The 26,859-nt window shown below is 43.9% G+C and overlaps 1 protein-coding gene across 6 annotated transcripts in view; it reads left to right on the top strand.

Moving 5' to 3' along the window:
* Positions 1–1,847: 1,847 nt before the first annotated feature.
* Positions 1,848–26,859, top strand: part of DENND5B (DENN domain containing 5B) — a 94,971-nt gene continuing 69,959 nt past the window's right edge. For 2 of the 6 annotated variants that reach the window (XM_081878786.1, XM_081878788.1), the window contains exon 1: positions 1,849–2,255. In XM_081878786.1, the coding sequence (XP_081734912.1) occupies positions 2,135–2,255 (121 nt within the window). In that variant the 5' untranslated portion in view covers positions 1,849–2,134. Of the gene's footprint in view, positions 2,256–26,859 lie in introns of all 6 variants that reach the window. The other 4 variants (XM_081878785.1, XM_081878787.1, XM_081878789.1 and 1 more) reach the window with 4 other exon arrangements.

Raw genomic sequence — 26,859 nt, 5'->3', positions numbered from 1 at the left:
CCCATGAGCCAGTTCCCAGAGACTGCTCTCAGCTTGCATGCATTTAGTCCTAAACTGTGATTTAATACATACCAGAGAATCTAATTCACACAGCTGTAGGCAACAAGGGTGTAGATGTTCAGCAACTTGTGATAGCCCTTAAAGGAGTCCTATAAATACATCAGACTACACATAGGAAGGGAACTGCCACACACAGCCACAGAACAGACTACCAACCAATCCAGTATGAGGAGGTGCATTCTTCCCTGACCTCAATGGCAGCCCTATTGCAAGAGGGCTTACAAAGCAAAGTAAAAACTAGCAAAGAGCCTTGCAGTGCTTTAAGAGACTAACAAATTCAACCTCACTTCATCAGAAGCATTATGTGAAATCTTAGCAGCCAGGAATATAAAGGGAAAATTGTAAGGCGGGATTTGAATGGCAATGGGATACAAAAGTTACAATCAGTGATAATTAAAGCTTAAATTTATATATGTTGAATAGGTGTGCCTTTAATATTTTACAGTAACCTTCTAAATGGGTAATAAATGCTATGGTGATTGTATTAACAGTAGGGCAGGGAACCATTTGCAAAAAAGAAGACAGCACAGACAACCTGGCACTGGTAAGTTGATTAAAATATGCAGTATGAAAAGAAATCTTTTGTCTTGATTTGATCAAATCACTCAACTTGATAATTGCTGAGATTAAGTGATTTGATCAAATCAAGACAAAAGATTGGCCATAGAAAGTAGAGATATTCTAGCATTGCTAAGGTTACTTAAGTAGCATGATTAAAAATCTTTAGCCAGCCAGCCAAATAATGCTCTTATAATTAAGTAACGGTGCCTTTTCCTGTGGTATCACCAAACATCTTCCAACATCTAGAAGGGAATGTGGCCTTCAGGCTGAAAAAGGTTTCCGACTCTTGTACTAGGATGTACAGAAATGTAATCGGGAGTGACCCAAGGTTATTTTGGAATGCAAAACCCTTAGTTTTTTATTCCTAAGTGTGATCATCGTTAAAATCATGTTGCCCCTAAACAACCCTTTGGGATGTACCAGGTGTGCTCAGGGGGTGTGCCAAGTGTGTCCAAACATACTCTAATTTTATATATTTATTGAAGGGGATCAAGTGGATCAAGTGAGCTGCAGGCAGAAAAAAAGGCTGGAATGGATCCATGGGGGGCAGTTTTCTGCAGGCAAAAGCCGCAGATCCATTCCAGCCTTTTTATCTTGCCTGCCTGCCTGCCTCTCTCTCATGTCTCTGCATTTGTCTGAGCTTCACTTGCCACTTTTGGTGGACAGATATGTGGGGAAGGAGCCATCCTGCCCTCGGCCTTCTGGATCTGCCCTGCTTCTGGTCAGCTTAGCAGGAGTCATTTTCTCTTCTTTGGCTTCTTGACCACTCTTGTTTTGTTAGCTCGGTGCATCTTCACCTCTTCCTTGTGCATACAGTATTTGCTTCACTCAGATGATGCATGGCAAGCCTGTAGTTAATATTCTTCATGATTTTAAATTGTATTCCGATTCCTTCTTATACCTTGTATTCTATGGGATTCAAAATGGTAATGCAACAAGCAGAGAAACAGGAGAGGCACTAAAAATACAATTAAAAACCTTACAGCATCTAGCACAGCGCATTGCAATTGCTACAACAGGCAGGAAAAGAATTCAGGTGGTCCGTCAAGCAAAATTTCACGCGTTTCGGGAGGCGGCTGAGAACCAACCCAATCCCGGCCTTGGGTTGCCGAGCCTCGCTTCGTGCGCCGAGCGTGGTTTAAATGTCCCGCCGAGGAGGCGGGGCGGAAGCGGGCCGGCGCGCTCCTTCTCCCTCCCTCCCGCGGCGCGGCTTAGCGTCTGGCCGGCAGGGGGAGGCGGCAGAGGCGACGGCGGGACGGTGCCTAGCGGGGCTCGAGCGCCGGCTGCAGCCTCAGCTGACCGAGGGGCGCCGCTGCCACTGCTGTTGCCACTACCGCCGGCGCCGCGTCCTCGTCTTCCTCCCGCTCGGCCGTGCGCCCCTCGGCGAAGGAGGCCGCCACCCGGGCGGACTTGCGCCATGGAAGGAGCGCGGCTGCTGGGGCTGCTGCGTTAGCGGCGCTGCCCCTGCTGCTTGGGATCCTGCCCGAGAGAGATCGCGGACGCCGGCCGAGGGATGAGCGGCAGCGCGGCGCCCCCCGGGCCCGGCTCGGGCTCGGCGCCCTGCCGCTTTGCGCACTACTTCGTGCTGTGCGGGATCGATGCCGACAGCGGGCTGGAGCCGGACGAGCTGGCGGGTAAGCCGAGGAGGGAAAGGGAGACAAAGACGGGGGCTGGGGGGGGGAGGGTCTGATCCTGTCCCCGTTTCTCCTTGCGAGGCACACAGCCCCTGCTCGGCCCCGGTCCGCCGCTGCCTTGCTCCCTCTCTCCCTAGCGCCTCCCCACGGAGCCTGCTCGCATCCCCTCCCCTCCAATGGCTGTGCGCTGCTCCTGAGGATCGGGCTGCTGCTCCGCTTGCGCTGCGCCCACCCCGGCGGAGAGAGCAAAAGACGACTCGGTGGCCGCGTGCGCGCCCGGGTTGGAGCGCGGGGGTCTGCGCTCTGCGCGGCGACATTGCGCCGGCCAGGCCCCGCGCACACGCCGCCCGAGGCTCCATTGCTGGAGACATTACTTATTGTGTTCGCAGCGCCCTTTTTGTTTTTATTTCCCTCGCCCGCTCCCGCAACAGCCCAGGAGGAGCCCTCCTCCAAACACCCCGATGGTGCTCCTTTCCACAAGCGCCTTCCGCATTGCTTTTCCATGCACGGATCTCCAGATCGGAGTAGCCAGCCTGGCTCTCCCTGCCCCTTTCTTCTTCTTCTTCGTCCTCCACCCGCTTCCCAAAATCGTGATGCTTCCAGACTGCAGTGGCCAGGTTCGGTTATGTCACTGCCAGGAGGACCCACGTTTCAGTGCAGTCCTCCTCCTCGCGGCTCAGGCTTTATTCCCTGTTCCCCACCCCCCAGTGCCCTGTGCTGCCACCAGGCCTTAGATAATGTGCGCTTGCGAAGGTCTTGAATGTTGCAATCGCCTCCCCTTCGAATGACCGCTATCTTGGGTCCAAAGAGCAGGGAAAGCTACCTTTGTAACTACTTTGGGAGACTGCAGTGCTTTCTTCTGTTCTCTGGAGGGCTGGGAAAGGGTTGCTTTAAGCCACTCTGCGCTGGGATTAGATAGCCAAGTTAAAACTCCTTTTTGCCAGCTGACAGAATGATGCTAATTGATATTTCAGTTTTGTATTTTGACTGGCTAGATAGTTACAAAAGGAAAAACATATCTTAAGATGTTTTGTTTTGTTTTTTTGTACCATAGCTTTAGGTTTCTTTAAAATATATTATTATTTTTGGAAAGGCAGTAAGAGGTATTTATTTACACATTTTGTTACATTTTAATTTCACCTTTTATCCAAGGAACTCAAGATGTTTGAACCCTGGTCTCCCAGGCCCTAGTCCCAACTCTTTAATCATTACACCACGCTAGCTCTTTACATAACAGTGTGAATTATGCATTACAAATTGCAGGTAAGCTTGTGATACTGTTTGGGCCCATGCTGAGGTTCATCACTGCTAATATTACTCATTCTGTGCTAGTCATTGTATCAGGCAACCTACAAAAGTTAAGAGACACGGCTATGTACACAAGCTTAATCTAGAAAATTCCGGTGAGGAAATGTGTTTAAGAGGCGTCTAGTGAAAAATCCACTCTCCCCCCCCCCATAGGCTGTCATCCTACAATCCAGTGAAATCAATAGTTCCTAGTAAAAATCATTATTTTGCATTAGCTACCAATTTGACGAAGCCCCCCAATGTTTTCATCTATCCAAATGCTTACAGACAGCAGACCAGTCTCCCTCCCCCTCATCAGATATCTGGGTATATTGTCCTTTTAGCTGGAATAGTTTGCTTGAGAATGATTAAAAAAACGAGTCTCTCCATCATCCCTAATCCTGAAAGTGTTTGTTGCATTCTGCTAAAAATACTGCTCATATGATTTAGAGTGATTTCAATAGGATTTGTCAAAAATAAATTGTAACTGGTTTAAAGCTGGAGAGATGCCAGAGGCTTTTCTCCGCATAGCTAGCTGTGGAAGTAGGAGAAAGTCTATCAAAATATAGAAAGGGGGTTGTAAGAAACTACAAAGACACCTTTTAAAAACGACCTGTGCTGGATACATGGCATTTGCATCTCTGAAAATAAAGTAGGTTAAAATTAAATTGTGCATCTCGTTCAGAAAACTCTCCAGATTCTGCAGTATGATGATTAGCCAATAAAGAAAAAGGGAGAGCTGTATTCAAACTTAATCGGGATCCATTTGTATGTGAAATAAAAGTAGCTGACTTTTGTTGCTAAAGTGGTAATTCAGGTATAGAGAATCTGTGGTCCTCCAGGTATTGTTGGACTCGAACTCCCATCAGCCGCAGCCAGCATGGCCAGTGGTCAGGAATGATGGGAGTTGTAGTCCAGCAGCATCTGGAAGTAAACAGGTCTCCCCACTCCTGAGCTATTTACCTGCTTACCTTTTGCATGAGCATTGTGGCCAATTCTGAAGCTGAATTTAATAATTTAAGTAAAGTTTTTGGAATGAAAATAGCTTCTGCTCCGTACTTGCCTTAATTCAGGGTTATTAACTTGACACAAGGAAATTCTGAAATGCTTTTTATGATATTTGTCTTGACTAGGCTGACTCATGATGGTGAACTGTTCTTAAATTTTCAAAAGCAATGGATATAAAGAATTCTTCAGCTTTTGCTTGAAGTTGAGATCAGCCTCATTTAAATTCTTTGCATGCTCTTTAAAAAAACTAATTTGCCACTTATTGAGTGAGCTGGTGGCGAGTTTTCATTTAAAGTCTTAATTGTACACTTGCTGTGTGGATGACATTTTTGACTTGAAACAGGATGGTTTCAGAGTACTAATACCTGGTAAGCAATCAAATGATTAGGGCCATAATCTTTAACATGTAGCCCCCGATTCCATTGAGAGGATCCATGCATAAACAGGAATCCTTATCTGAATATAGATTTCATCTGTGTTCATTGCATTCAGTTGGATTTGATATGGGATAAGGGGTGATTGTGTTAATGTAACAGCACAGAAATTGCTTCCCCATAGTCTTCATTAGAAAAAGTTAGAAGTTCTTTGTGTTTTTGGTGCAATTAAGTTGCATGTAACTTTGCTTTTGAAGCACTGCTGGAGCTGAATCTGGGTTATGTACTTGAAGTCTCATTGAGTTGTTGTTTTTTTTAAAGCAGTAATTAGCAAATTGTTTCTATACAATTTTTGAACTTTACAATTGATTTGACATTGCCATTTTGTATATGTTGCACATTGTAACTTTTAGTAATTTGATGCCCATTTATGTGATGAAATGATCTAATGTAATGTATACATCTGTGACAGAATCAAAGCTATTGTAATAAGGTTCTGGTTTCCCACCTGGAGCCTGAGTGTGTGTGTTGGTCTCAATCTCAAATATGGCTTCCGTTTACATACATGCTTGTTTCAGAAATAGAACCCTGCTGGTTCCTCTAGCATTGAAGGTGCGCTAGGGTTGATTTGCATAGTATGACCTTTGGGAGTTTTAACTAGAGTAATTTCCAATTCCTCTTTCTGAAAATAGGGGCATTTACATGGTGGTGTTGATTAGGAAGTTCTCACTGCTTGTAAGTGTGAATAGTCTTGTTGCTGCTTCCTGAACTGCAAAAGAAGATTTGCAGTATCCTGAAGGCTAAATGCAAAGAAGCACAGCAGGTGTCTAAGTTGGAGAACCATTGGTCTAAAGTTACCTTTTATATGCTAACTTGCTTTCAAACTGATGAGTAGTAAAGATGCTGTTAGATTCCCCCCCCCCTTGCTGATCGTCTTTGCCAGGTTGGCTTATCAAGTTGGATATTACAGTTTTGCAGAATGTGTACAGATGTCATAAAGTTCATTACATTCCAAAACTTTATAAGAGTTGGCCTTCTGAAGTCAAGTCAAAGGCCACGATTCTATCACCAGCTGCTTTTGAAGTTCAGTAAATGGTTTGTGCGTCTGACTGCTGCTCAAGATTTCTTTCCACCATTTGCCCACTTAACCTGGCAGTAAGCTCCATTGAACTCAGTAGGACTGACACCTCAGTAGACTTGTATAGGATTGCACAGTTAGTTAATAAAGTGTGAGAACCAGAAAAAACTTCTCTTGAGCCCCGAGAATGTGGGGGAATCTCCCATTAGTCAGAATAGGAAGAACTGGGCTGCCTTGACCAGTGGTTTGACCCTTTATGAGACAACTTCATGTATTCATGTTCTTGGTCCTCCCACCAAAACATCAGTTGCTTACAACTAGGCTGCAAGCTTTAATTGACTTAATTGGTAGATTAATCAACTAAATGGTTGCCTTTCAAGGAAGCTGTAGACGAGCTTGCTGTTTGCTTAAAAGTACAGTTTTAAAAATATTGTTTAGCTATAAATGCTTTTAATGTATTGATAGCCACCATGAGAGCCATTCCTAGCTGGTTGGCAGGATGTCAATTTCAGAATGAATGGATGAACAAATAAATAATAAAGCTCTAGTTGATTAATTGGCATGGCAAATTTAATTGGCGGGGTTGAGATTCAAGGGCACACTTGGGTTTGTTTGTTTTTGCAAGCTATTTTTGATTTATTATTGTGTAATGGGGGAATCAAAAGGGAAATATTGAAAACTCGCTTCCAGAAGAAGCGTCCATATTAATGTTTTCTTTATTGCATATCTTCCTCAATGTGCACGGTGCTTTGCAAGCCCTAATGGACAGGTTCCTACATGAGAGGGCTTGCAGAGCAGAATCTGACATGGGAGGCAGTGGAGGAGAAGGAAGGGAAGGGAAGACAGTATAAACAAGAATAGGTAGTTATTTCAGCTACTGATGAGCACAAGGTTCCATCTGGGAATGAGTGAGTGAAGCCTTGGAACAACTGCCACATCCAGATCCCTGAGAGCTGCTGGTGGCCAGGGTGGGAGGTGGAGTCTTCTCTTCCCTACCCTTTCATTGTTCATTCAACTGCAGTGGTTGGCATAGTTTCAGGGCATGTTTGGCATCATGCTGGGGGAAGAGGAAGCTGGGTCTGGATTTGGGCCTTCACCACCTGCAGATTATGGATGGTGGGACTGTGGCGGGAAGCTGTGCTTTGTGCCAGGGTCCCTCTGGTGGCCCTTCTCCTGAATCCTATAGACTCTTAGCTGCCTCCCCCTCCCTCCCCCCCCCCCCCGATCATAGGTTTGGCCTCATTTATCATTTACATCCTTTCCATGAATCCTGGTGATGGCTGCTATTCTAGATAATAAATAAAACAACAATGAGACAATTAAAAAGCACCAAAGGGTTAGTCTCAAAGCAGGATATGGGGACTTAAGGGGTTAGAAGATTAAAACAGATCTATTTTAATCTATTTTTGTTGGCCAGATGAAACAAAAATCTTGCTCTAATTCTAATAGACCTTGCACAACTTTGGGGGACTGTGGACTGTGTTATAACGTGCTTGGAAAGGAGTCGTGCTTTGACACTTCAGTTGCTGACAGGCAAAGTGAGTCAGCATTCCAGCATCATCTTGAACCAGGTGACCTCTGCCCTCCATGACTGAGGCAGTGAATGGAAGTTCATGTTCTTCTAGCATTGTCATTTGTGTATGGGTAAACAGAAATTAGCACTTAACTTTTGGAGGAAACCGAGCGCCTTGTTTGAATAAGAAATCCAAGGTCCATTTTGCAGTTAATGTTTTATGAACCTACAAAGCTGAATCACTGGAGCATCTGTGAGAGGCAGACAGCATGGTGCCCTCCAAATATTGTTGGATTACAGTTCCGATCATCCCATACCATTGGACATGTTGGCTAGTTGGGTACTCCCACTGGGGTCTCTTTCTTATACCAGGAAGAATACCTGATAATATTTCAATAGGGGATTAGAATTGGGAACTTAAGCATGGAAAGTATATATTCTCCCTCTGAGCTGTAGTCCTTTCTCTTGACATATGGTTTGAAACCTGAAGAAAGAATGATAAAAGATTATAGTGTCAGTCTGTGCTAGCAAAAATAAAAATAAAATAAAAAAGTGTTCTAGAAACTTTAGTGATAATAGTTTGCAGCCATGTATTCTTCAAATAACTTTATGCGATTTTCTGTTGATTTCCCATCCAGGGTCAGTTAACTTAACTTCAGCAGTAGAATTGCATCATGTTCCTGAGCCAATCTTAAAATGATTTACTGTGACATGAGCTTTTGTAGTCTGCAGCTTGCATCATCAGATGCATTAAGTGGACTGTGGGCTTCTGGGCTGCAGCACCCTGGAGTATAAACGGGGGGGGGGGGGGGAGAAGAGCAAAGGAAGTAACAAGAATGAAAATACTGCATCCTTATGGTTCAAGTGTCAAATGTGATTATTTATCTGACTTCCCTACCGCCTCTCGATTCAGAAGGATCCCCCAAACAGCTTACCTGAAATAAAACAATACTGGACAGTACTGCTTCTGTTCCTTCCAACATATGGCATGGCTTTCGCGTAGCATATTTTACACGCCTCCACCCCACTTTTTAATGTCCAAGGGCAGAGAAGGAGGAGCCTTTGGCAGTTGCCAACCCTTGGATAGATTGCTGAGTGATTGTTAATTTATTACAATGCTTGCAAGGTGTGAGGAGGGACAAAGTCTTGCAGCATTTTAAAGACTGAACACATTTTATAGTTAATGCCTTGCTTCTTTTATTTAAAAGGCTTATACGCTGCTTTTCAGAACTGTCGTCCAACAAAACTGTTTGCAATCACTAAGATACATCTATTAAAAATGATTAAAATACAAAAACTACTGTACAGTGGTACCTCAGGTTACATACGCTTCAGGTTACATACGCTTCAGGTTACAGACTCCGCTAACCCAGAAATAGTGCTTCAGGTTAAGAACTTTGCTTCAGGATGAGAACAGAAATCGGGCTCCGGCGGCGCGGCAGCAGCAGGAGGCCCCATTAGCTAAAGTGGTGCTTCAGGTTAAGAACAGTTTCAGGTTAAGAATGGACCTCCGGAACGAATAAAGTACTTAACCCGAGGTACCACTGTATCTAATTACAATAAGACCAAATAACCACTGACTAAAATAGGCTAAAACTAGTATTGGGTGCATGTTCCAACCATTCTAACTGAATTGTCAACCTTGCATTTTCATCCCCAAAGACCATTAAAAAAAGGGGGGTGGAGGGCAGATGTTTTCCAGAAACCTCTCCCCAATCCCAAAGGTGTCCCTGGCGCCACTACATATGAACTCAGTATATGCTATGTATGATAGAGCACCAGAGCTTTATTAGTAGACAACTATTATAGAGCACTTCTTGGACAGATGCTTTTGACTCATTTTTTTGAAATGTGGGAGGCAAGGTGGGAACTTGTTAATGAAGCACCCCTTTTCGTTGTCCTTAATTTATTTTTAAAGTGGTACTCTCTCCAAATGATGCATATATCTTTCAACCTGGTTGCCAACTAATTTTTTTAGTTGAGGGCCATCTCTAGCTGCAGTCTCCAGGAAGATTGCCCCTGTTCCTCACTTTATATGCCTTTCCAGATGCATAGTATCTTCTGGTGGGAGATAATCTACTCGATTATGTGCTTTGTGTTTTTTTCTGCACTTTTCGTTTATGTGTTGCTGCAAGTCCTTTGATGTATTAACTAGCAACAATGCTTTGCCTTGCTTATCACTTAATGATTTTCAAAAAATGACCTACAGGTTGCTCAGAGGTGAGGACCTGAACATATGTTCTTATGTTCTTACAACCTTATGTTCTTAGGACCTTGTGGCCCTCCAGATGTTGTTGGACTCCTGTCAATCCCAACCAGCATGGCCAATGCTTTGGGGTGGTGGGAATTGTTGTCCCACAACATCTGGTGGGCAACATGTTTCCCTCCCCAGGTAGCTCATGCTTGTCACCAGAAGGGATGGGAAATGGATGCTTTGGGGATGGAAAAATGGATGGCTAATATCATAACAGCATGGGGGAAACTGTTTTGCAAATATATATGTTGTTTGAATATCAGAAATGCAGTATTCTGAGTTGCAGGCCCCTTTAAGTCGAAGTTTGGTTGAAGGAAAATTTAGGATTAGAGCTGAAAGAGGAAGTGGGAAAGAGCACCACTTTTCCAACTTCCAACTTAAGTTCTTGGAATTTTTCAGGAGACCAAAAAGTAACCACCATTGCCAACTCATAACCAAGATGGAAGTCATTTTTAAGGGAAGGAGGAACAGGGGCCTTGTGGGCACAAGTGTTCCATAATGGGGAACTCTGCCATAGATTCTGGGTATTGAACTTGGATGCCTTGAAGTAATTGCAGGTTTCTGGAGACTATTTGTCTAATACCCAGTTGCTTGCTTCTGTGCTTGGTGCTTGTCATACAAACATGGTGTCAGTAGTACTTTATGCTGTCAGCACAGAGAGCATCACTTGTTGGAGGCAGTTGCTATTCAGGCTGTCTTACAACAAAATTACGTGACCACATATAAAGCAGCATCTCTTGTTCAGAGAGCTATAAATTGCTAGGACCAGACTGGGAGGAATGACTGCACCTCTTGCTGTTCCATTTTCATCAATAGGATGTTGATTCTTGGAGCTCTTAGCAGAATCAATAAAGATGCTGATAGAATCAGACAGTGTAATACATTTCTTCACGCTTGACATGTTGTAATTTAAGATTGAAATGCCTGTACCTGCAGTCTGCTGTGTTCTTAGTTTGAGGAATTCATTTTACCTTCTGAGTCTGAATTTGGAACTGAGTTCAAAATTTGGAGTAGCAGTACTGCTTTCATTGAACTCTTCTTACCTGCATCTGGGTCATCACCAGGACAATTGTTCTGTCCTGAATTAGGGTGAACTTATACAAATACCCTTCTAAACTGGGTGTCCTTAGTAGTCTGGTATGTGTGACTTGTATGAACTCGCATGATCAGAGCCATGTGACTGAAAATGTGGACAAGCACATACAGAATAATTTTCGTGTAGCTGCTCTTTTCAGGTTCCTTTCTCTCCTCTCTTATCCCTAGCCTCTTCCTCCCCTCTTGCTGGCTTATTTAAAATAAGTGCAGTGAATTCCCATAATATTACAGAAGTTCCTAGTCTGGTCTCCAAGCCAATAGAACAGGGATGGAGAACCAGTGGCTATCCAAATGGTGTTGGACTCAGTAACTCCCATGATCCCTGAGTTGTTAACCTTGTGGGCTGAAGCTGATGTGAGTTGGAGTTCAACACTAGTTGGAGAGCCACAGATTTAAGAGACTGGCTAAAGGCTACTGGAATCTATGTCACACTTAGGAAATCTGAGCTCTCCCTGTCTGATCATATTAAGAAAGCGTCCATGTCAAAGTCACAGTGAATTTAGCGGGTCTTGCTCCTAAGCATTAAAGTTCCATGGGGTTGTCTTCATCTGGAAAAATGACCCTGCTGAAACTCCATTCAATCCCTTGACTCAGCTCATAAATAGGCATGGAATGAACTTCTATCTTTTTAGCTGTCTTCTAAAAATTGCAATTGAGGTTAGACGTGTGCAAAGGGTCAACCACCTAGAATGACCTCAGGTAAAGGCACTTGAGGGGATTCTTTTGCACTGGCCACAACATGATACTTTGCCAGTGTTGGTTGCTGCAAGTGTTAGGGTGGCTAGAGTGTGGTGCTGAAAACACCAAGGTTGCAGGTTTAATCCCCGTATGCGACAGCTGCATATTCCTGCATTTCAGAGGGTTGAACTAGATGATCCTCCGAGTCCCTTCCTACTCTGATTCTGTGACCAGCAATATACATTTGCTTTAACAGCCATACCAGAGGTGGAGTCTAGCTTATAGTTACTGATAAACACTTTACTAGGGCACATTGACATTGCTACCACTGTTCAATAACAGGTTCTCCTTGACACTTCAAGCAGGTGATTGGGGCGGGGGAATGTGGAGTTGCTTCTTCAAGATTTTTTCATAGTTCAGTTGTTCTGTTCCCAGCGGTGTTTGCTCTGCATACCAAGTATGTGGTGATTAGTTTGAAACGGGCAACTTCCTTTTCTTGTGCATCCTAAAGACATCACTTTTGATGCTCTTTTAAATCTCTCTTCAAACTAATTCCCCGATTAATAATGTCGGGAACCTGTTAACACAATGACATATCTGAAGAGTGAGCTTGAAAGGTATTTTCTTGCCAGTACTCCTGCTATGTAATATAAACATCAAGGATAACCTCAGTATAAATGCCCCTGCTTTGAAAGAGTTTTTGAAGTTTCATTTGTCACTGAGGCGGGATGCTTGTTCTTGGAAATTCCTGAGAAGAAATAGTGTCTCTGGCTATATAGAACTTTTTTCAGTGCTCGTGTTGTACAGAAATATTGCTGGAAGGGGAAAATGTCATTTAGAAAGAAGAATTCTTAGGAAGGTAGAAGCCTAGTTTCAATTATAAAAGGGTCTGGAGAGTTATCATAAAGATTCATTTTTGTAAAAAACATAACAAGCTGTGACATGTTGGCCAATTTATGGTGGGATTCTTGGTTAATAGAATCCCCTTTTCTTAGGCTTTTCATGAGTTGTGTGTTCATAGCTTTTGTGGGCTTTTCACGTAACAGGGAAACTTGAGACCATGTTGTATTGATGGAAGATGAGAAATAGGTGGCCAGGGGAGTTGCGATCTTTATCTGGATTTTTTGGAGGATTATCAAGACTGAGATTTTAAGCTGACAACGGCTCCTGTTGCAAAAGTGTTTTAGTTGCATCTTAGGTCATCAGGTGCCATCTTAGGTCATCTACAGATACTTTCATTGGCAGCATAAGGCCTGCCCACTAGGAATGTGAGAACTTTGCTAATGATAAATTATTATTATTCAATGATGAGATAGATGCTGTGCATCTAAAGGCCATTGGAACACACAATTTGAACATCCAGCTTCTGGGAAATGGAGGTCTGGATAGAAAGCAAAAGAAGAGATAATCTGTAGTCAGCAGGGACTTGTTACCTTAACTGGTTGCTCTTACTTGTGAGCTGACCTCACCTGGAATCTTTACATGTCTTTACTAAATAAATGAAATGTATGGGCTTGTGGAGTCACCTGGGAAACTCTGACCTGTTGGTGTAAGGAGAGTTCTGTAGTTAATATGATTGACATCTGTTCTTCTAGCTGGTGAAATCCCTGCCTGGTATCCCTCAGACCGTCAGTTTAAGAATTTGTATGGGTTAATTCATCACAGCTGTCAGTTTTGGTGGGTGCAGCCACAGACTAACCATGAGTCACTACTGCAATGTGGTGGCTGAAATGCCTAATGCAATCCTAGACTGCATCAGCAGAAGTATAGTGTCAACAGAAGTAACAATACCGCTGCCCAATCCTCGTAACCCACATGAAATTGCAACAAAGGTCTACATTCAGCCCTGTCACTGCAGGTTGCCCATCTGTGGTCATCTAGAAGAACATCTGGGTGAGTTCAATAGAATTTTAGTAACTATCTGCCTAAAATAAAAGGTTGTGTAGATGGCAGATCAAAAGTTATATTAAAAGGGATTGAAGATTTCCTTCTGGGACTTTTGAAGATAAATATTTAACAACATAAATGGGAAATCAATTTAAATGGTGCACTTGGCAGATAGTGGGTTTTTGTTTTTTATGTTGCTTTTTGGAAACTGTTTATTCAGAACACTCAATATTCAGTTTCTTTGTAGACCAGGCATAGGCAGACTTGGCTCTCCAGATGTTTTGGGACTACAACTCCCATCATCCCTGACCACTGGTCCTGTTAGCTATGGATGATGGGAGTTGTAGTCCCAAAACATCTGGAGGGCCGAGTTTGCCTATACCTGGTGTAGACATTTGATACTTCCACAAAAGTACTACATTAGTAACTTCTGCACAATTGCCATTCATCTTGATGAAGGACACAAAGCACAGATTTCCACCAGATTGTTCTCAAAATACCTTCCTAACATATCTGAATTTGTTTAGCTTCCCTTTTTCATTTTTCATACTTTCACAGGTCTGTCACGGTGCAATGAATGTTATCATTCAGTAAGGGACATTTGACTCTTTTGTTACATGGAGGAATTATTTTAGGACAGCTATAACCTGCTGTTTAAGTAAATGTTAGCAAAACAGCTGTTCTGTTTTGAAATTGATTTAGTTTAGGTGCGGGGGACCTTTGGCCCTCCAGATGTTGCTGAACTGGAGTTCCCATCAGCCCCAGCAAGGATGGCTAACAGCTAGGAATGATGGGAGTTGTATTTCAGCAACATCTGGAAGGCCAAAGTTTACCTGTACCAGCTTTCGTGAAATCAAAATATATCCATTGTATGTCAAAAACACACTGTCCTTTCAAGTGCACATGTTTGTAGCCATGACCTATATGGCATTAATAGTCTGAATATTGGAAATAAAATGTGCTGCCTTTTTCCTCTTGGGTGTGTTTAAGTCTTTTCATCCACTTCTCCAGACATTAGAAGTAGCTTATTAATATTGCTAAAACATATACAATGATAAGTAAATGGCATGATCCATAGGAGATCAGGCTCTCATCCCCCTATCATCCTACTGTGTGTCTCTATCTGCCTGGGTGAGACACCAGTGCCTTGTAAAAGGCATAATTACCACTTTATGGCAACACAAGCAAAACTACTTATTAGCTTGTGATTATGATGATGTGCATAGTCTGCTGCAAGGGGGGCAGGAAGCGTACTTTAGTGCTTTTCTATAGTGACAGCCTGTTTATAGCCCTATGTACAGTTAAAGTAGCATCATACCACTTTAAATAGCCATGGCTTCCCTCCCCAAAATCATGGGAGCTGTAGTTTGTTAAGGGTTAGGAGAGTTGTTTGGAGTACCCTACTCCACTCACAGATCTACAGTTCCCAGAGTGGCTTAACAGTCCATCCTTCTTCCCAAGCTACAGTTACAGGACTCATTGGGGGAAGTCCTGAATGTTTAAAGTGGCGGTTGTTGGCATCCATTTGTCTCAAGAGACAATGGAGTGCGCCTCCAGGGGTGAAATCAAACTGCTCCTTAGCAGCACCAAAGTGAGCTCCCTGGGGCCAAAGCCTGGGCAGTGAGTATGGAGGTCAGACGACAAGACCCCCCTCTCAGCATCACTGATGTGGTCCAAAGGAAAACAGCAATACCTTTGGCACCAGCATGGCTGCAGGAGTTTCCAGAATGAGGGCTACAAGGCACCATCCAACTACCTTAGGGACTCCACTCCGGATTTGTGTAGGGTTTACTCCTTCGCCTTTTCATCTCCCAAAGGTATCCTGCAAGGCAGTGGAGGTTTAGGATCAGAGTTTCCCTTCTCCTAGATGGGCTGACTTCCCAGGTTGTTGAGCCCCATCTGCCCCTCACTTCTTCTACAGCCTGTGCAGAAACCACCTTCTTCACCATTGGACTCACGATTGGTCTTGTCCACTCATTCTGCTGGAGCTTGTCTTTGCATGCATAGGAAGTCCCTAACTCACCCAATGTTTCAGAGCAATCAGCTACCCAATTGGTTTATCTGGCCATTCAAAGCCGTTCCTGGGGTGTGGCTGCTGTCACATGCTGACAGCTTATAGGAGCCACAGGTGAGAGCCGAGTGCAGGGTGTGGACCAAAGGTGGACAAACTACCCCAGAAGGAGCATGACATGTCCCCCACCAGAGATCCTACCTATCCCCTAACACCCCATACAAAGAGGTATGATGCTGCTTTAAATGTATAGTGCAGTTGGGGCCTAACTAGAGAGAATTTCCTTGTCTTCTCTGTGGCCTTTTTTAGTGCCTAATAAAGACTTTTTTAGTTGTTTATCCAGGCTTTTAAATTGTATTAAATCTAGCTAGTGTTATGTTTCCTTGGTAATATATATTGCTGCCTTTATTAGTTGGTTTTTAATCAAATGACATTGCATTTTTAGCATGTTTTGTTTTAAAGCCACTCAGGGGAGACCCAGGGACAGTGTGTATCTCCAAGACAAACTGATTTTTTAAAAAATAAAAACAAACTTGGAATATAATTGCCATTCCTTTAAAGATTCAGTTTGGGGATGGGTGGGATGTGTATTCCCCCCACCTGTTTCTTTTGAATGTGTAGAATCCTGGCTGACATGTTCTTAAGCATGGAAATAACCTTTTCAGGACAGATGTCTTGGGTGCGCAAGTACCTAAAGCCAGCTCAGTCTCTTGCTCTGCCCTTAACAGCAGGTGCAATGCTTGTGAGAGAGGTTGTCCTCACCATGACCGCAAAAAATATAGTGCCCTGATTAATTCGACTGTTGTGTCCTCCAGGAGGAACAAATGTCTTTGTAATGTTTTGTTTATTCTTGGTAGATTCAAGACCGCATCAGAACTAATGCAACAGGGAGCTGTTTTTTTTTTTTTTTTTAAAAAAGTCTTTGAAGCAGATGGGGAAGGAGAAATGTTTCCTTCTGATTTCCCCCCCCCCACCCCGCCTCCCCGAAGGAGAAGTCTTTTTGGTGGTTGCCAGGTCTTTTGTCTCATTGTCACTACATTATGAATATTCATAGTAGCACTTCTTTGCCTAAAAGGATGCTGCCCACAGTATTTCAGGAGTTCACAGGAAGTGGCAGTAATTAGTAATCTTTCCTATATTTCAAATATTGCATTAATTTTTTTTAATAGGTGTGAGTTAGGGATGCAATCGAGCAACTAGGTTTGTTTCAGAATCCATGCAGTTGCATAGCTGAAGGGATTTTGAATGTGCACTTTTACAACACAGTTTTATGCATGTTTACTCAAAAGTACGTCCCCAGGAGTAAGTGGTAAATACAGTGGTACCGCGGGTTACATACGCTTCAGGTTACATACACTTCAGGTTACAGACTTCGCTAACTCAGAAATAGTACCTCAGGTTAAGAACTTTCCTTCAGGATGAGAACAGAAATCGTGCTCCGGCGGCGCAGCAGCAGCGGGAGGCCCCATTAGCTAAAGTGGTGCTTCAGGTTAAGAACAGACCTCCGGAAGGAATTAAGTACTTAACCCGAGGTACCACTATAACTCATTTGAGGTCTTTTACAGTAAAGCAGTGTAAAATTTTATGAAATAAGTAGGTAGAGAGTCCCAATGTGTCATCATCATTCCCCTGCAAGTGTGTTCTCTGTAAGTACTCTCTGAAGTAATATCCTGTTCATGATTCTCATGTGTGGCTACACTTCTTAAGTTGCTGATCTTGTGTACAGGACCATGTTTAGGAGATTGAGAAGTGCATTGTTTGTACTGGGCTTTAGAACTAAACCTGGTGATATAATCTGGGCAGAAATTTATCTTTCTGCTTGCATTACTCTGCAATGTGCAAGTCGTATTGTTTGCCCTCATATGGTGTTCTTCAATATTTGTTCCCAGATGTGGTTGCACTATAATTTCCATCATCTCTTTCTGTTTGTTGGCAGGTTGGTTGCATTAGAGCAAACATAGGCAAACTCTGGCCCTCCAGATGTTTGGGACTACAATTCCCATCATCCCTGACCACTGGTCCTCTTAGCTAGGGATGCTGGGAATTGTAGTCCCAAACATCTGGAGGGCCAGAGTTTGCCTATCCCTGCATTAGAGTTGTAATGCAACATACATATGAAGGATACTACTCTGATATAAACTCTTACTGAAACGGAGTGAAGATAACTAAATTACTCCTCCCTGTTATCCCCCTGCTTTCCCCCCCATCAGAGTGCTTTTTCTAACTGAATTCCGTATATTCTATTTGAACTCATGACTTTCTACTACTGGCAACATACTCGTCAGTCTCTGATCATTGTGCAGACATTAACACTTAGCCATGGTTTGCACTAATCATAGTTTGCTGTCATATCTTTGGTTAAGATCTTCCAAGATACAACTAGGTTTTAACTTCCTAAGCCAGTCTTACCCCTGAAGGGTATTATAGAGTGAAACCTAGGCTTTTGCCTTTGCAGGCAGAGAACCAGGGAAACTCTCTTAATCATGTACTGAATAACCATGGCTTGCAAACCATGGCTCTGCATTCTAAATTGCAGCTAATCCTTAACCATAATTTTATGTATAGTGGCACCTTGGTTTACAACTATAATCCGTTCCGGAGGTCCATTTGTAAACCAAAACAGGTTGTAACCCAAGGCGTGCTTTCACCAATGAGGCCTCCCCCCCAAAAAATTGTTCATAATCCAAAAAAGGGTTGTAATCCAAAAAAGGTTGCAAACTGGGACACACACTTCCAGATTTGACATGTGTGTATCTGAAGAAGTGTGCATGCACACGAAAGCTCATACCTAGAACTAACTTAGTTGGTCTTTAAGGTGCTACTGGAAGGTATGCAAACCAAGACGTATGCAAACCAAGGTACCACTGTATTTGGATGGAATGTTTAACCATGGGGAAGGCAAAAATTACCTATGACTGATTGTTTATGTCTGCTTTGGGTCTGTGTGTTTATTTCATGCAGGACTGAGTTTGCCTCTAAAGAACCAACTTTCAGAAACAAATGCTCTTAACCACTAGTCGCAGCATCTCATGAATTGTGTTTAGCCTATTACCCATGATGTCATGAGTTCAGCTGTGCTGTTTAAGATAGAAACTCAATCTGTCAGTGTCTGCAGCTGCTGTTCTAAATAGAATGTCGTTGTCATGTGATGAGCAGCATGGCTGTCAAAACATGTTGAGAGAAACGGGTAACACAAATAGTCCTTGTACATAAAATATTTATGGAGGGAAATGCAAACTTTTGAGCAACCTGGCAGGCAATTGGCATTGTGGAGATTAAAGCGTTGCAGCATGAAGGTTAAGGAGAATGTAGTGTGTAATTTTGTTCAGTTCTGCTCTGGAAGAATGGGTGTGTGGGAAGGGGAGGAATCTGCATGCTGATTTCTGCTGGGCCTTGACTCATTCAGTTTCAACGCACAGCCATTGCCTTCCACCATTGTTTTCCCGCTGGAGTCTTTGTTTTCGAGTTGATCACGTTGCCTTCTGTGAGTCCCTGGACACGTCTGTATTTAAGGCAATAAACTGACCAGGCTGCCAAAGTGGTGAATCATTCTATGCATAATGGTAAACAGTGATTTATTTCTTTACATTCACCCTTCAAATTGCTAGTTCAGTGGCAACAGCTGTGTATTTGGGGGGGGGGGAGGGAAGGAATCAAATATCCCAAAAGGAAACTCCTTTAGCCAACAAACTTGGAAGTCAGATTTTTAAATCTTACCACAGACAGACAAAGGTTTATTTACTCCATGCTTATATAATCACAAAGAACTTAAAAATGCATTATACAGGTATAACACTGGGCTAAATCCATTGGGTGCTAAAATTTAATAGAGCATGATTAATGGTTGGGGATAATGGGGGTTTGTAGTCTAGTAACATTTGGAGAGCACCACATTGACTACACCTGGGTAAGGCCACTTTTAAAAGTTCCATGGAAGTGAAAGGGATGGCCAGTTACCCACCAGCCATTTGCCTTTCGGTGAATTTTTCTTGGTCACCGTTACATCACCTGCTGTTCCCTTCAGAAATGGCTCCCCCTCATTTCTTGTGTGGCTGCATTTCAAAGTGGGATTCTACCACTGAGCTGATAGCCCTGGAACTTCTGTTTAATCTAGGAATGGTGGTATTTCTTGCTTCTTACACTTTATAGTAAGGACATAACCAGCATATAGGATGCTTACAACAGAGCAGAAGGCAGCAGACGATGCTCATTACTGCATCCTCGACACATACTTCTCTGATGTTTGCACATGGAATATTTTGTGTGTAGAAATAGGAATAAAAAGCAATCCCTGAAGCAGTAATGTAGTGGACTGCTGTCATTGTATCCTGTGTTGCAGTCCATCAATGAACAAGATGTTGGAGTAGAGGACTTCCAAAGTGTGTATGAACCTTGGATCTATTAAACAAGCCTGCTTGCTTCCAGCCTTATCAAGTAAGGGTTGACAACTGCAGATCCCTGAGCCAAATCCAGTCCTCTTAGAAGAGCTTTGTGACCCAAGATACTACCTCTGTAGGTGCATTCTCTCACCCACCAGCCCCGGGACCGGGGGAGAGAATGATGCACAGGAAGAGAGGACATTTAGCACGCAGTGCTAAGCTAAGACAACCATGGCTTAGCCCAGCGTAGTGTTGCAGCATCAGGACTGATGGAGGTGTGCTGTGGCTGCCGTCTGCACTCCAGGAACTCTCATTTGCTTGTTCATATTAAGCCATGAGGATTGAGAGGCCGGAACTGTTCTTCTATGAGGAACGGTTACAGCATTTTGGAGCAGCACAACTCTAGGAAAATATAAGTGCATCAGTCCAGTGGCTGTTAAACTGGGTTTGAAGATTGGTAATGGTGAACAAGCTTCACTGAAAGATTGCTTTCTTGCTGCTTTTGATTCCACCACCACCCTGCAATGGATAGCTGCCAGGAGAGTGTCTGGGTAAAACATCTAGGATGCTGTCTGTCTGTGCAGAACAGTCCTGAGGCCAAATGGTTCCTGTCCAGTGCTGCATAACATCTTCCAGCAACTATCTTTTAAAACCCTTACAGCATTCTGAGTTTTTCAATTGATAACTAAGCTGTTGAAGAAACTAACTGAGCATTCTACAAGCTGGAAAATGTAGGAGCTTGATTTCAAAGCTCTTGCAATGTCCTGTGCCCTTGGATACCTTGCAGACCAGTTTCTTCTTATGCACTGAGTGAGATTTGCAAGCACATTCTGCATTTTGCGGCTTGCAGGAGTTTTAAAGATTTTTCTTAGTCCCTGCACTTGTTATGCCAGATTCATTTGTCTGGTTCAGCATAGTGACAGAAAGAAACAAAATGAATTTGTTAGGGTCAGTGCTTCACAATGTGAAGCTTGACTTTGATAGGCAACGCGGCCGAGTTTGCACTCCAAACAAATCATCTGTAGGACTTTACAGGCTGCCATCTGCTTCTGAAAACCTTTGTTAGCAGGGAGCGATAAAGCAATCTGCACACAATTCTTTTCATTCTCCCCCCCACCCTGCTTGAATGTGGGGAGAATTATTACTTGTGAGTCTTTGTCTGTATGAAGTAAATCTTAATTGAAGACTATGCCAAGGGGGGAAACTCTCAGAATAAAAGAGAGGGAGATTTGTATTTGGTCAGTTTTGCTTGTAGTTCATTTAGTTAGGTACTCAATTTACCCTCGTCCTTTTTTTTTAAAGCAACAGTATATAGCATGCTCTAAAATAGTCATTTGAAAGCTGCTCAGTTAATATATGGAGGGGAAACGATCCTATTTCCAGGCCACACCCAAGATGTCTTCCCAAGTGACCTTCGCACAGGTCTACTTTGCACATAACATGAAGCCAAACCATGGTTTAGCAGGAACAAGTCAGTGTGTGGGTACCCAGAAGGAAGATTGCCTTCATTTTGCTTCTTCCCAGGTGCTGCTGCGCAGTGGCGTAGCGTGGGGGGTGCAGGGGGGGCCGGCCGCACCGGGCGCAACATCTGGGGTTAGGGCAAATCCACAGGTTAGGGGGCGCAAATCCAGGGGTTAGGGGGCGCAAATTACTTGCCTTGCCCCGGGTGCTGACAACCCACGCTACGCCACTGCTGCTGCGCTAAGACGTAATTCAGCTCAGTGTTGCTTGCAAAACTGGGCTTGTAGTTTTTCTCATACAAATTCGGGGAGGATAAAGTTGTCAGTGGCAGCTAGTCATGATGGTTCTATGCTGCATCTGGGATCAGACAGGATGCCTTTGAATACCACTTCTCTGGGTAGAGGGTAGTGGCAGTGGAAGGCTAGGGCAAGTGTGGAAAATATCAGCCTGGTGGCCGAATGTGTCTTTCTAAGCTTCTCTGCCTGCCTGTTGAGACTCTCTCTAGGCCACACCCTCTGCTTGGCCCTGCTTCTCACCATCCATGAGTGTTTTTGACTGTCTGGAATGTGCCCTTCAATTCTGATAATGTAGCTTGCATTATCAGTGTGCCAGTGTTACAAACTGGGATATAAAAGTTAGGAGCCAAATGGCTTCCGCCACCTGGGTTGTGGGCACCAAAACAGAATGTCTAGTCGCCACTTTGGGGGGTGGGGAGATCAGCAATACTTTTTATTTATTATTTTGATAAGCGTGAATGAATACACAATTCACATAAGTAACACTTTATTAATATCACATTTTTAGCAGAAATTGCTAATGCATGTTTAATTTGCTGTTTACAATAAAAATATTGATACGATACTTCAGTTTTCAAAACACTCTACTCTTTATTGTTAAACTCCTTAACATATTGTCAGGAATCTTGAGTGTCAGCCAGGCACAAAAAATGGCACCCAGACTTTTTGAGGTGCTCGCAATATGGATAATCTTTAGGCACAAAATGCGCCTGGCACCTGCTAATTTCGAACCCTGGTGTGTGCAGAAGCTAGCCTGCCGTATAGAGGTAATGTTTACATCCATTGTTCCACCTCCTTTTGTCTCTGACCCTGCCCACCATAGGCATGTGACCTTTGGAGTTAAAAAAAGATTTCTCAGTCCCTGGGCTAGGGCATCCATGCCTTCCTTTTTATGCCTTCCCAGGGGCATTTTGTCTGCTCTGGGAAGTCAGAGTTCTGGTCTGATCTAGCAGGGCTGCTCATAGGTCCTTAAAGAAGGGCCATTTCTTAGTTCAGTTACACAGATTTTTAAGGATGCTTCCATCCAAAAGAGGTGGGCATTATGTTTTACCATGCAATACAGGTAATGATTCTTAAAACGAAATGCTGTGCCTTCTCTAATAATATACTGTACATTATTTTTGTGACACAAACTGGCTTAGCTCCAGACATGGGAGGCTGTTGCAAAGAAAAATTTCCCAGCATTTGCTGTGGAAATGCACAGTCTTGGATTTAAAGGCTCCCTGGGGAATGGGAGTTTCTGTTCCCAACATTTACACAAATGTGCAGGGCGGACACACTCGCCCCCCTCCAAGGCACGGGAGACCTTTTGTGCAATTACACAAAAGGTCTCCCATATTTTGTGCAATTACACTGCTTCTATCACACAGTTCATTGCTCCAAATGCTGAAGCAATCTAATAATTACCGTACTCAGTTATTAAATCATTGTTGGTTTACCACAAATACGTTTGAAGGTAAGGGAAGTTGCATCTTGTAGCTGATGCCCAATAATTGCGTCCTCAAGATGATAATTTGAAATATTTCCTTCCTTCAGTCAAAATCTCTGTATCTCATGGATGAGAAAGTAAGTGATGTGGCTCTCGCTAAATGTCTAAGCGGATTTGTCTAGATATGTGCCGTGGAGGGATTAGCCCATATATTAATTCTTCTGTGCTTAGATAGTCCAGTGCTAAATCTTTCTGAAGGTTGAAACCATTCTTCAATGGGGAGGAGGGAGGAATTCCTTTTTCTGTAGTGTGGCAGGTGTGTGTGTGTGAGAGAGAGAGAGAGAGAGAGAGAAGGGCCACAGGTTCCCAACTCCTGAGCATGACAGGATGTTGCTTGTTCAGACAGAAGAGACTAGGTAAAGGTAAAGGGACCCCTGACCATTAGGTCCAGTCGTGACTGACTCTGGGGTTGCAGCGCTCATCTCACTTTATTGGCCGAGGGAGCCAGCGTACAGCTTCCGGGTCATGTGGCCAGCATGACTAAGCCGCTTCTGGCGAACCAGAGCAGTGCACAGAAACGCTGTTTACCTTCCCGCTGGAGCGGTACCTATTTATCTACTTGCACTTTGAGGTGCTTTCGAACTGCTAGGTTGGCAGGAGCAGGGACCGAGCAACGGGAGCTCACCCCATCGCAGGGATTCGAACCACCGACCTTCTGATCAGCAAGTCCTAGGCTCTGTGGTTTAACCCACAGTGCCACCCGTGTCCAGAAGAGACTAGGAATCCAGTTTGCCTACCTTTTCATCAACTGATCTGCAAATTCTTATCTCTGAATCAAAATGGCACAGTAAGTGAAACACATAGAGAAAAGAGGAAACTCTGACAGGTGTTGCATTAGAGTCAGGAGCTTGGAATTTCCAAGGTCCTATTTACCAGAGCATATGGTGAATAGTAACATGGTGCTTTTTTAAAAAAACCTTGGGTATCAGTTATCCTATCTCAAGGAAAGATTTAGGATAGATAAGGGCTCTTAGATTTTCTATCCCAAGTGCCCACTTGAAGTTGGTTAGAAAAAACAGAGGCCTACCTGTCACAAAATGGTGGTGCAGAGATAAAGCTGGTCACAAAATGGTGGCAAATGGAGGCAGAATTTGGCACAATCAATTGGCAATTTATTGCTATCTAACCCATCTTTGGAAACAGCTTTTTTTTGGGGGGGGGGCGCAGCCTTTTCCATGTAGCAAGGAGTTTCATGGCTCAGCCTTCCTCAAGCTAAGGATGGACCTTTGTTCTGGAGGTATTTTGACTCAGCCTTCCCAGTTTAGGCAGAATTTGCTGATTTAAGACTCTTAAGTGGATACAGTGGTGCCCCGCAAGACGAACGCCTCGCAAGACGGAAAACCCGCTAGACGAAAGGGTTTTCCGTTTTGGAGGCGCTTCGCAAAACGAATTTTCCTATGGGCTTGCTTCGCAAGACGAAAATGTCTTGCGAGTTCCTGCGGGGTTTCCCCCCCTTCCCCCCCTTTTCCTAAGCCCTAAGCAGCTTATCAGCTGATCCGCTAAAAGCTGCTAAACCGCTAATAGCGCTAATCCGCTAAGCTGTCAGTGGGCTTGCTTCGCAAGACGAAAAAACCGCTATACGAAGAGCCTCACGGAACGGATTAATTTCGTCTTGCGAGGCACCACTGTATGGCTTTTTCTTCCCACCCTACATGCCTCTCAAAAATATTGGCACAACTGGTGGCAGGCCAGGCCAGTGATGAGGACACTGGGTAAGTTGTGGCACTGAAGCCCACCAGATAGTGGTTCAAGGCCCACCGGTGACTCCAGGTTCACTGTTTGAGAAACACAGGGCTAGATTATGGGGTGTGTTTGAACCCTATTCTTCACTTTCACAGCTGGCACTTGAAAATCTGACATGCTATTGCTCTGCACCGACACATCAAATGCCCCTCTTAGGCTACTGTCCACTGTGGTAGCTGGATGAGGACTCTCTGATGTAATTTGATCTTCTCTAGCCCAAGGTAAAGCTGCATTCCCACGGAATTCAGATATGGATCAATGCATTGCTTGCAGCATGGCAGGGGGAAATGAAGTCATGGTTCATGGTTTCTTTCTGTATTTCTTGTGTAGCTTTTTAGCACAGCAAAATCTGGCCACAATAAGAGGTTTTAAATCAGCTTAGTGAAAGCAAGGCTGTAAATGCATGTGGAAAAAACTATGGATTGTAGCTTTTTCACATATAGTCAATAAGGGACAAGAAGGCTGGCGACATGGATCATCTCCATCACTTAGCTAAAGCAGAAATGCAATTACAAAAATGTTACCCATGGGAGCATCATATGGCTTTGACAGTCCTTGGAGGGCATGAGTTCGGAAAAGAAAGGATGGATTACTTTGTTCCATAAATCTAGCTTCTGAAGTGTGTTATTGATCCTTCACTTAACCTTTTTCTCCAGAACTCCCATATCTATTGGAAAACAAATGTGGCAGAATGGAAATTACTCATTGAAAGCAGCAGGCGGTAGCCGTCGTGACGTCTTGGTGGGGTGGGCTTTGAGTCTTCCGTAATATATGGCTTAAAGCATCTTGTCTGCCTTTTATCTCTCTTGTCCTGATGGCACTAATTTAAGGGGTGAAACACACTGTCAAGTTTCCTTTTTTGGTTTTCAAATAGGCGCTTGCGATCTGAGCTAGTGTGGTGCATTAGCTAGAGAGTGTCAAGCTACAGAATGAGGACACCTGGGTGAAAATTCCTGCTCATCTGCAAAGCTTAACTGGGGAATCTTGGCCCATTCACTGTGTCTTACAACTCTTGGTTGCTGTGAGGATAAGATGGAGGGCAATGACCATGTGTACCCATTTATTTGGGTTTTCTGGAAAATTTTGAATGAGCTTTCCACATCCCTAAATCCAATGATGTTCTACTTTGACTCATTTTCTTTGTTCTGTCTACTAAATGTATATGATGTTAATTGCACATACTGTGTAAATCAGGGGTCAGCAAGGTTTGCCGGCCATGGGCCAAATTACTCCTATGGAGATCATCCATGGGCCGGGCTGGTGTAGCGTGATGCCAGAAATCGTGTCTGTGCATGCACAGATGCCGAAAATTGCACCTGCGCAGAAGCGATTTTCGGCATCTGGACATGTGCAGACGTGATTTCTGGTATCTGTCCGTGTGCAGACGCCATTTCATAGAAAGTAGAACATTGTCCAAAATGTGTCCCTTTTCCCACCACAGTCTTGTCGTGATTGGAACAGTGATAGCCAACATGGTGCTCTCCAGATGTTGTGAACTGCAGCTCCCACCATCCTTCACCCATTGATTGTGTTTGATGGGACTAATGGGAGCTGAAGTCCACAAACATCTTCAGAGCACAACTCCTGGGTGTATAATTCTTAAGGGAACAGGTTCCTTCTTGGGAACCGGACCTGGCAAGCTCAGCATCCAATTCTTTGCCAAGAAACCATGGATCACATGAGTGACTCTCATATTTTCAAAGTTCTGGAATTTCCGCCTGTGGCTGGGGAAGATCTCTTCGCAGAACAGACACTCCTTTTTCCTGATCTGATGACCAGGAAACCAAGATCATCATACACTGAAGTTCAGTGCCCTCCCTTCACTGTGAGGTAAGCACAGAGTGTTTAAATATCTTGTCTCCAGGGCCATCTTAAGTACATCTGGTGCTGTGGTGCAAACATCCCTCCAGCCCCCCCCCCATTTCCCAGAGTTGCGGCCCGGCTGGCAGCTTTGCAGGGCTGGAGGAGGTGGGCAGCAGCTGGAGGGCGGGCGGCTTCTCCGGCGGGGAAGAGGCGGAGGCTCTGGGCGCGGCACTGCTTCAGCGAGGCGG

The sequence above is a fragment of the Podarcis erhardii genome, assembly GCF_964252035.2.
Source record: "Podarcis erhardii genome assembly, chromosome: 10".
NCBI lineage: Eukaryota > Metazoa > Chordata > Lepidosauria > Squamata > Lacertidae > Podarcis > Podarcis erhardii.
This window is presented reverse-complemented; position numbering and strand designations above follow the sequence as displayed.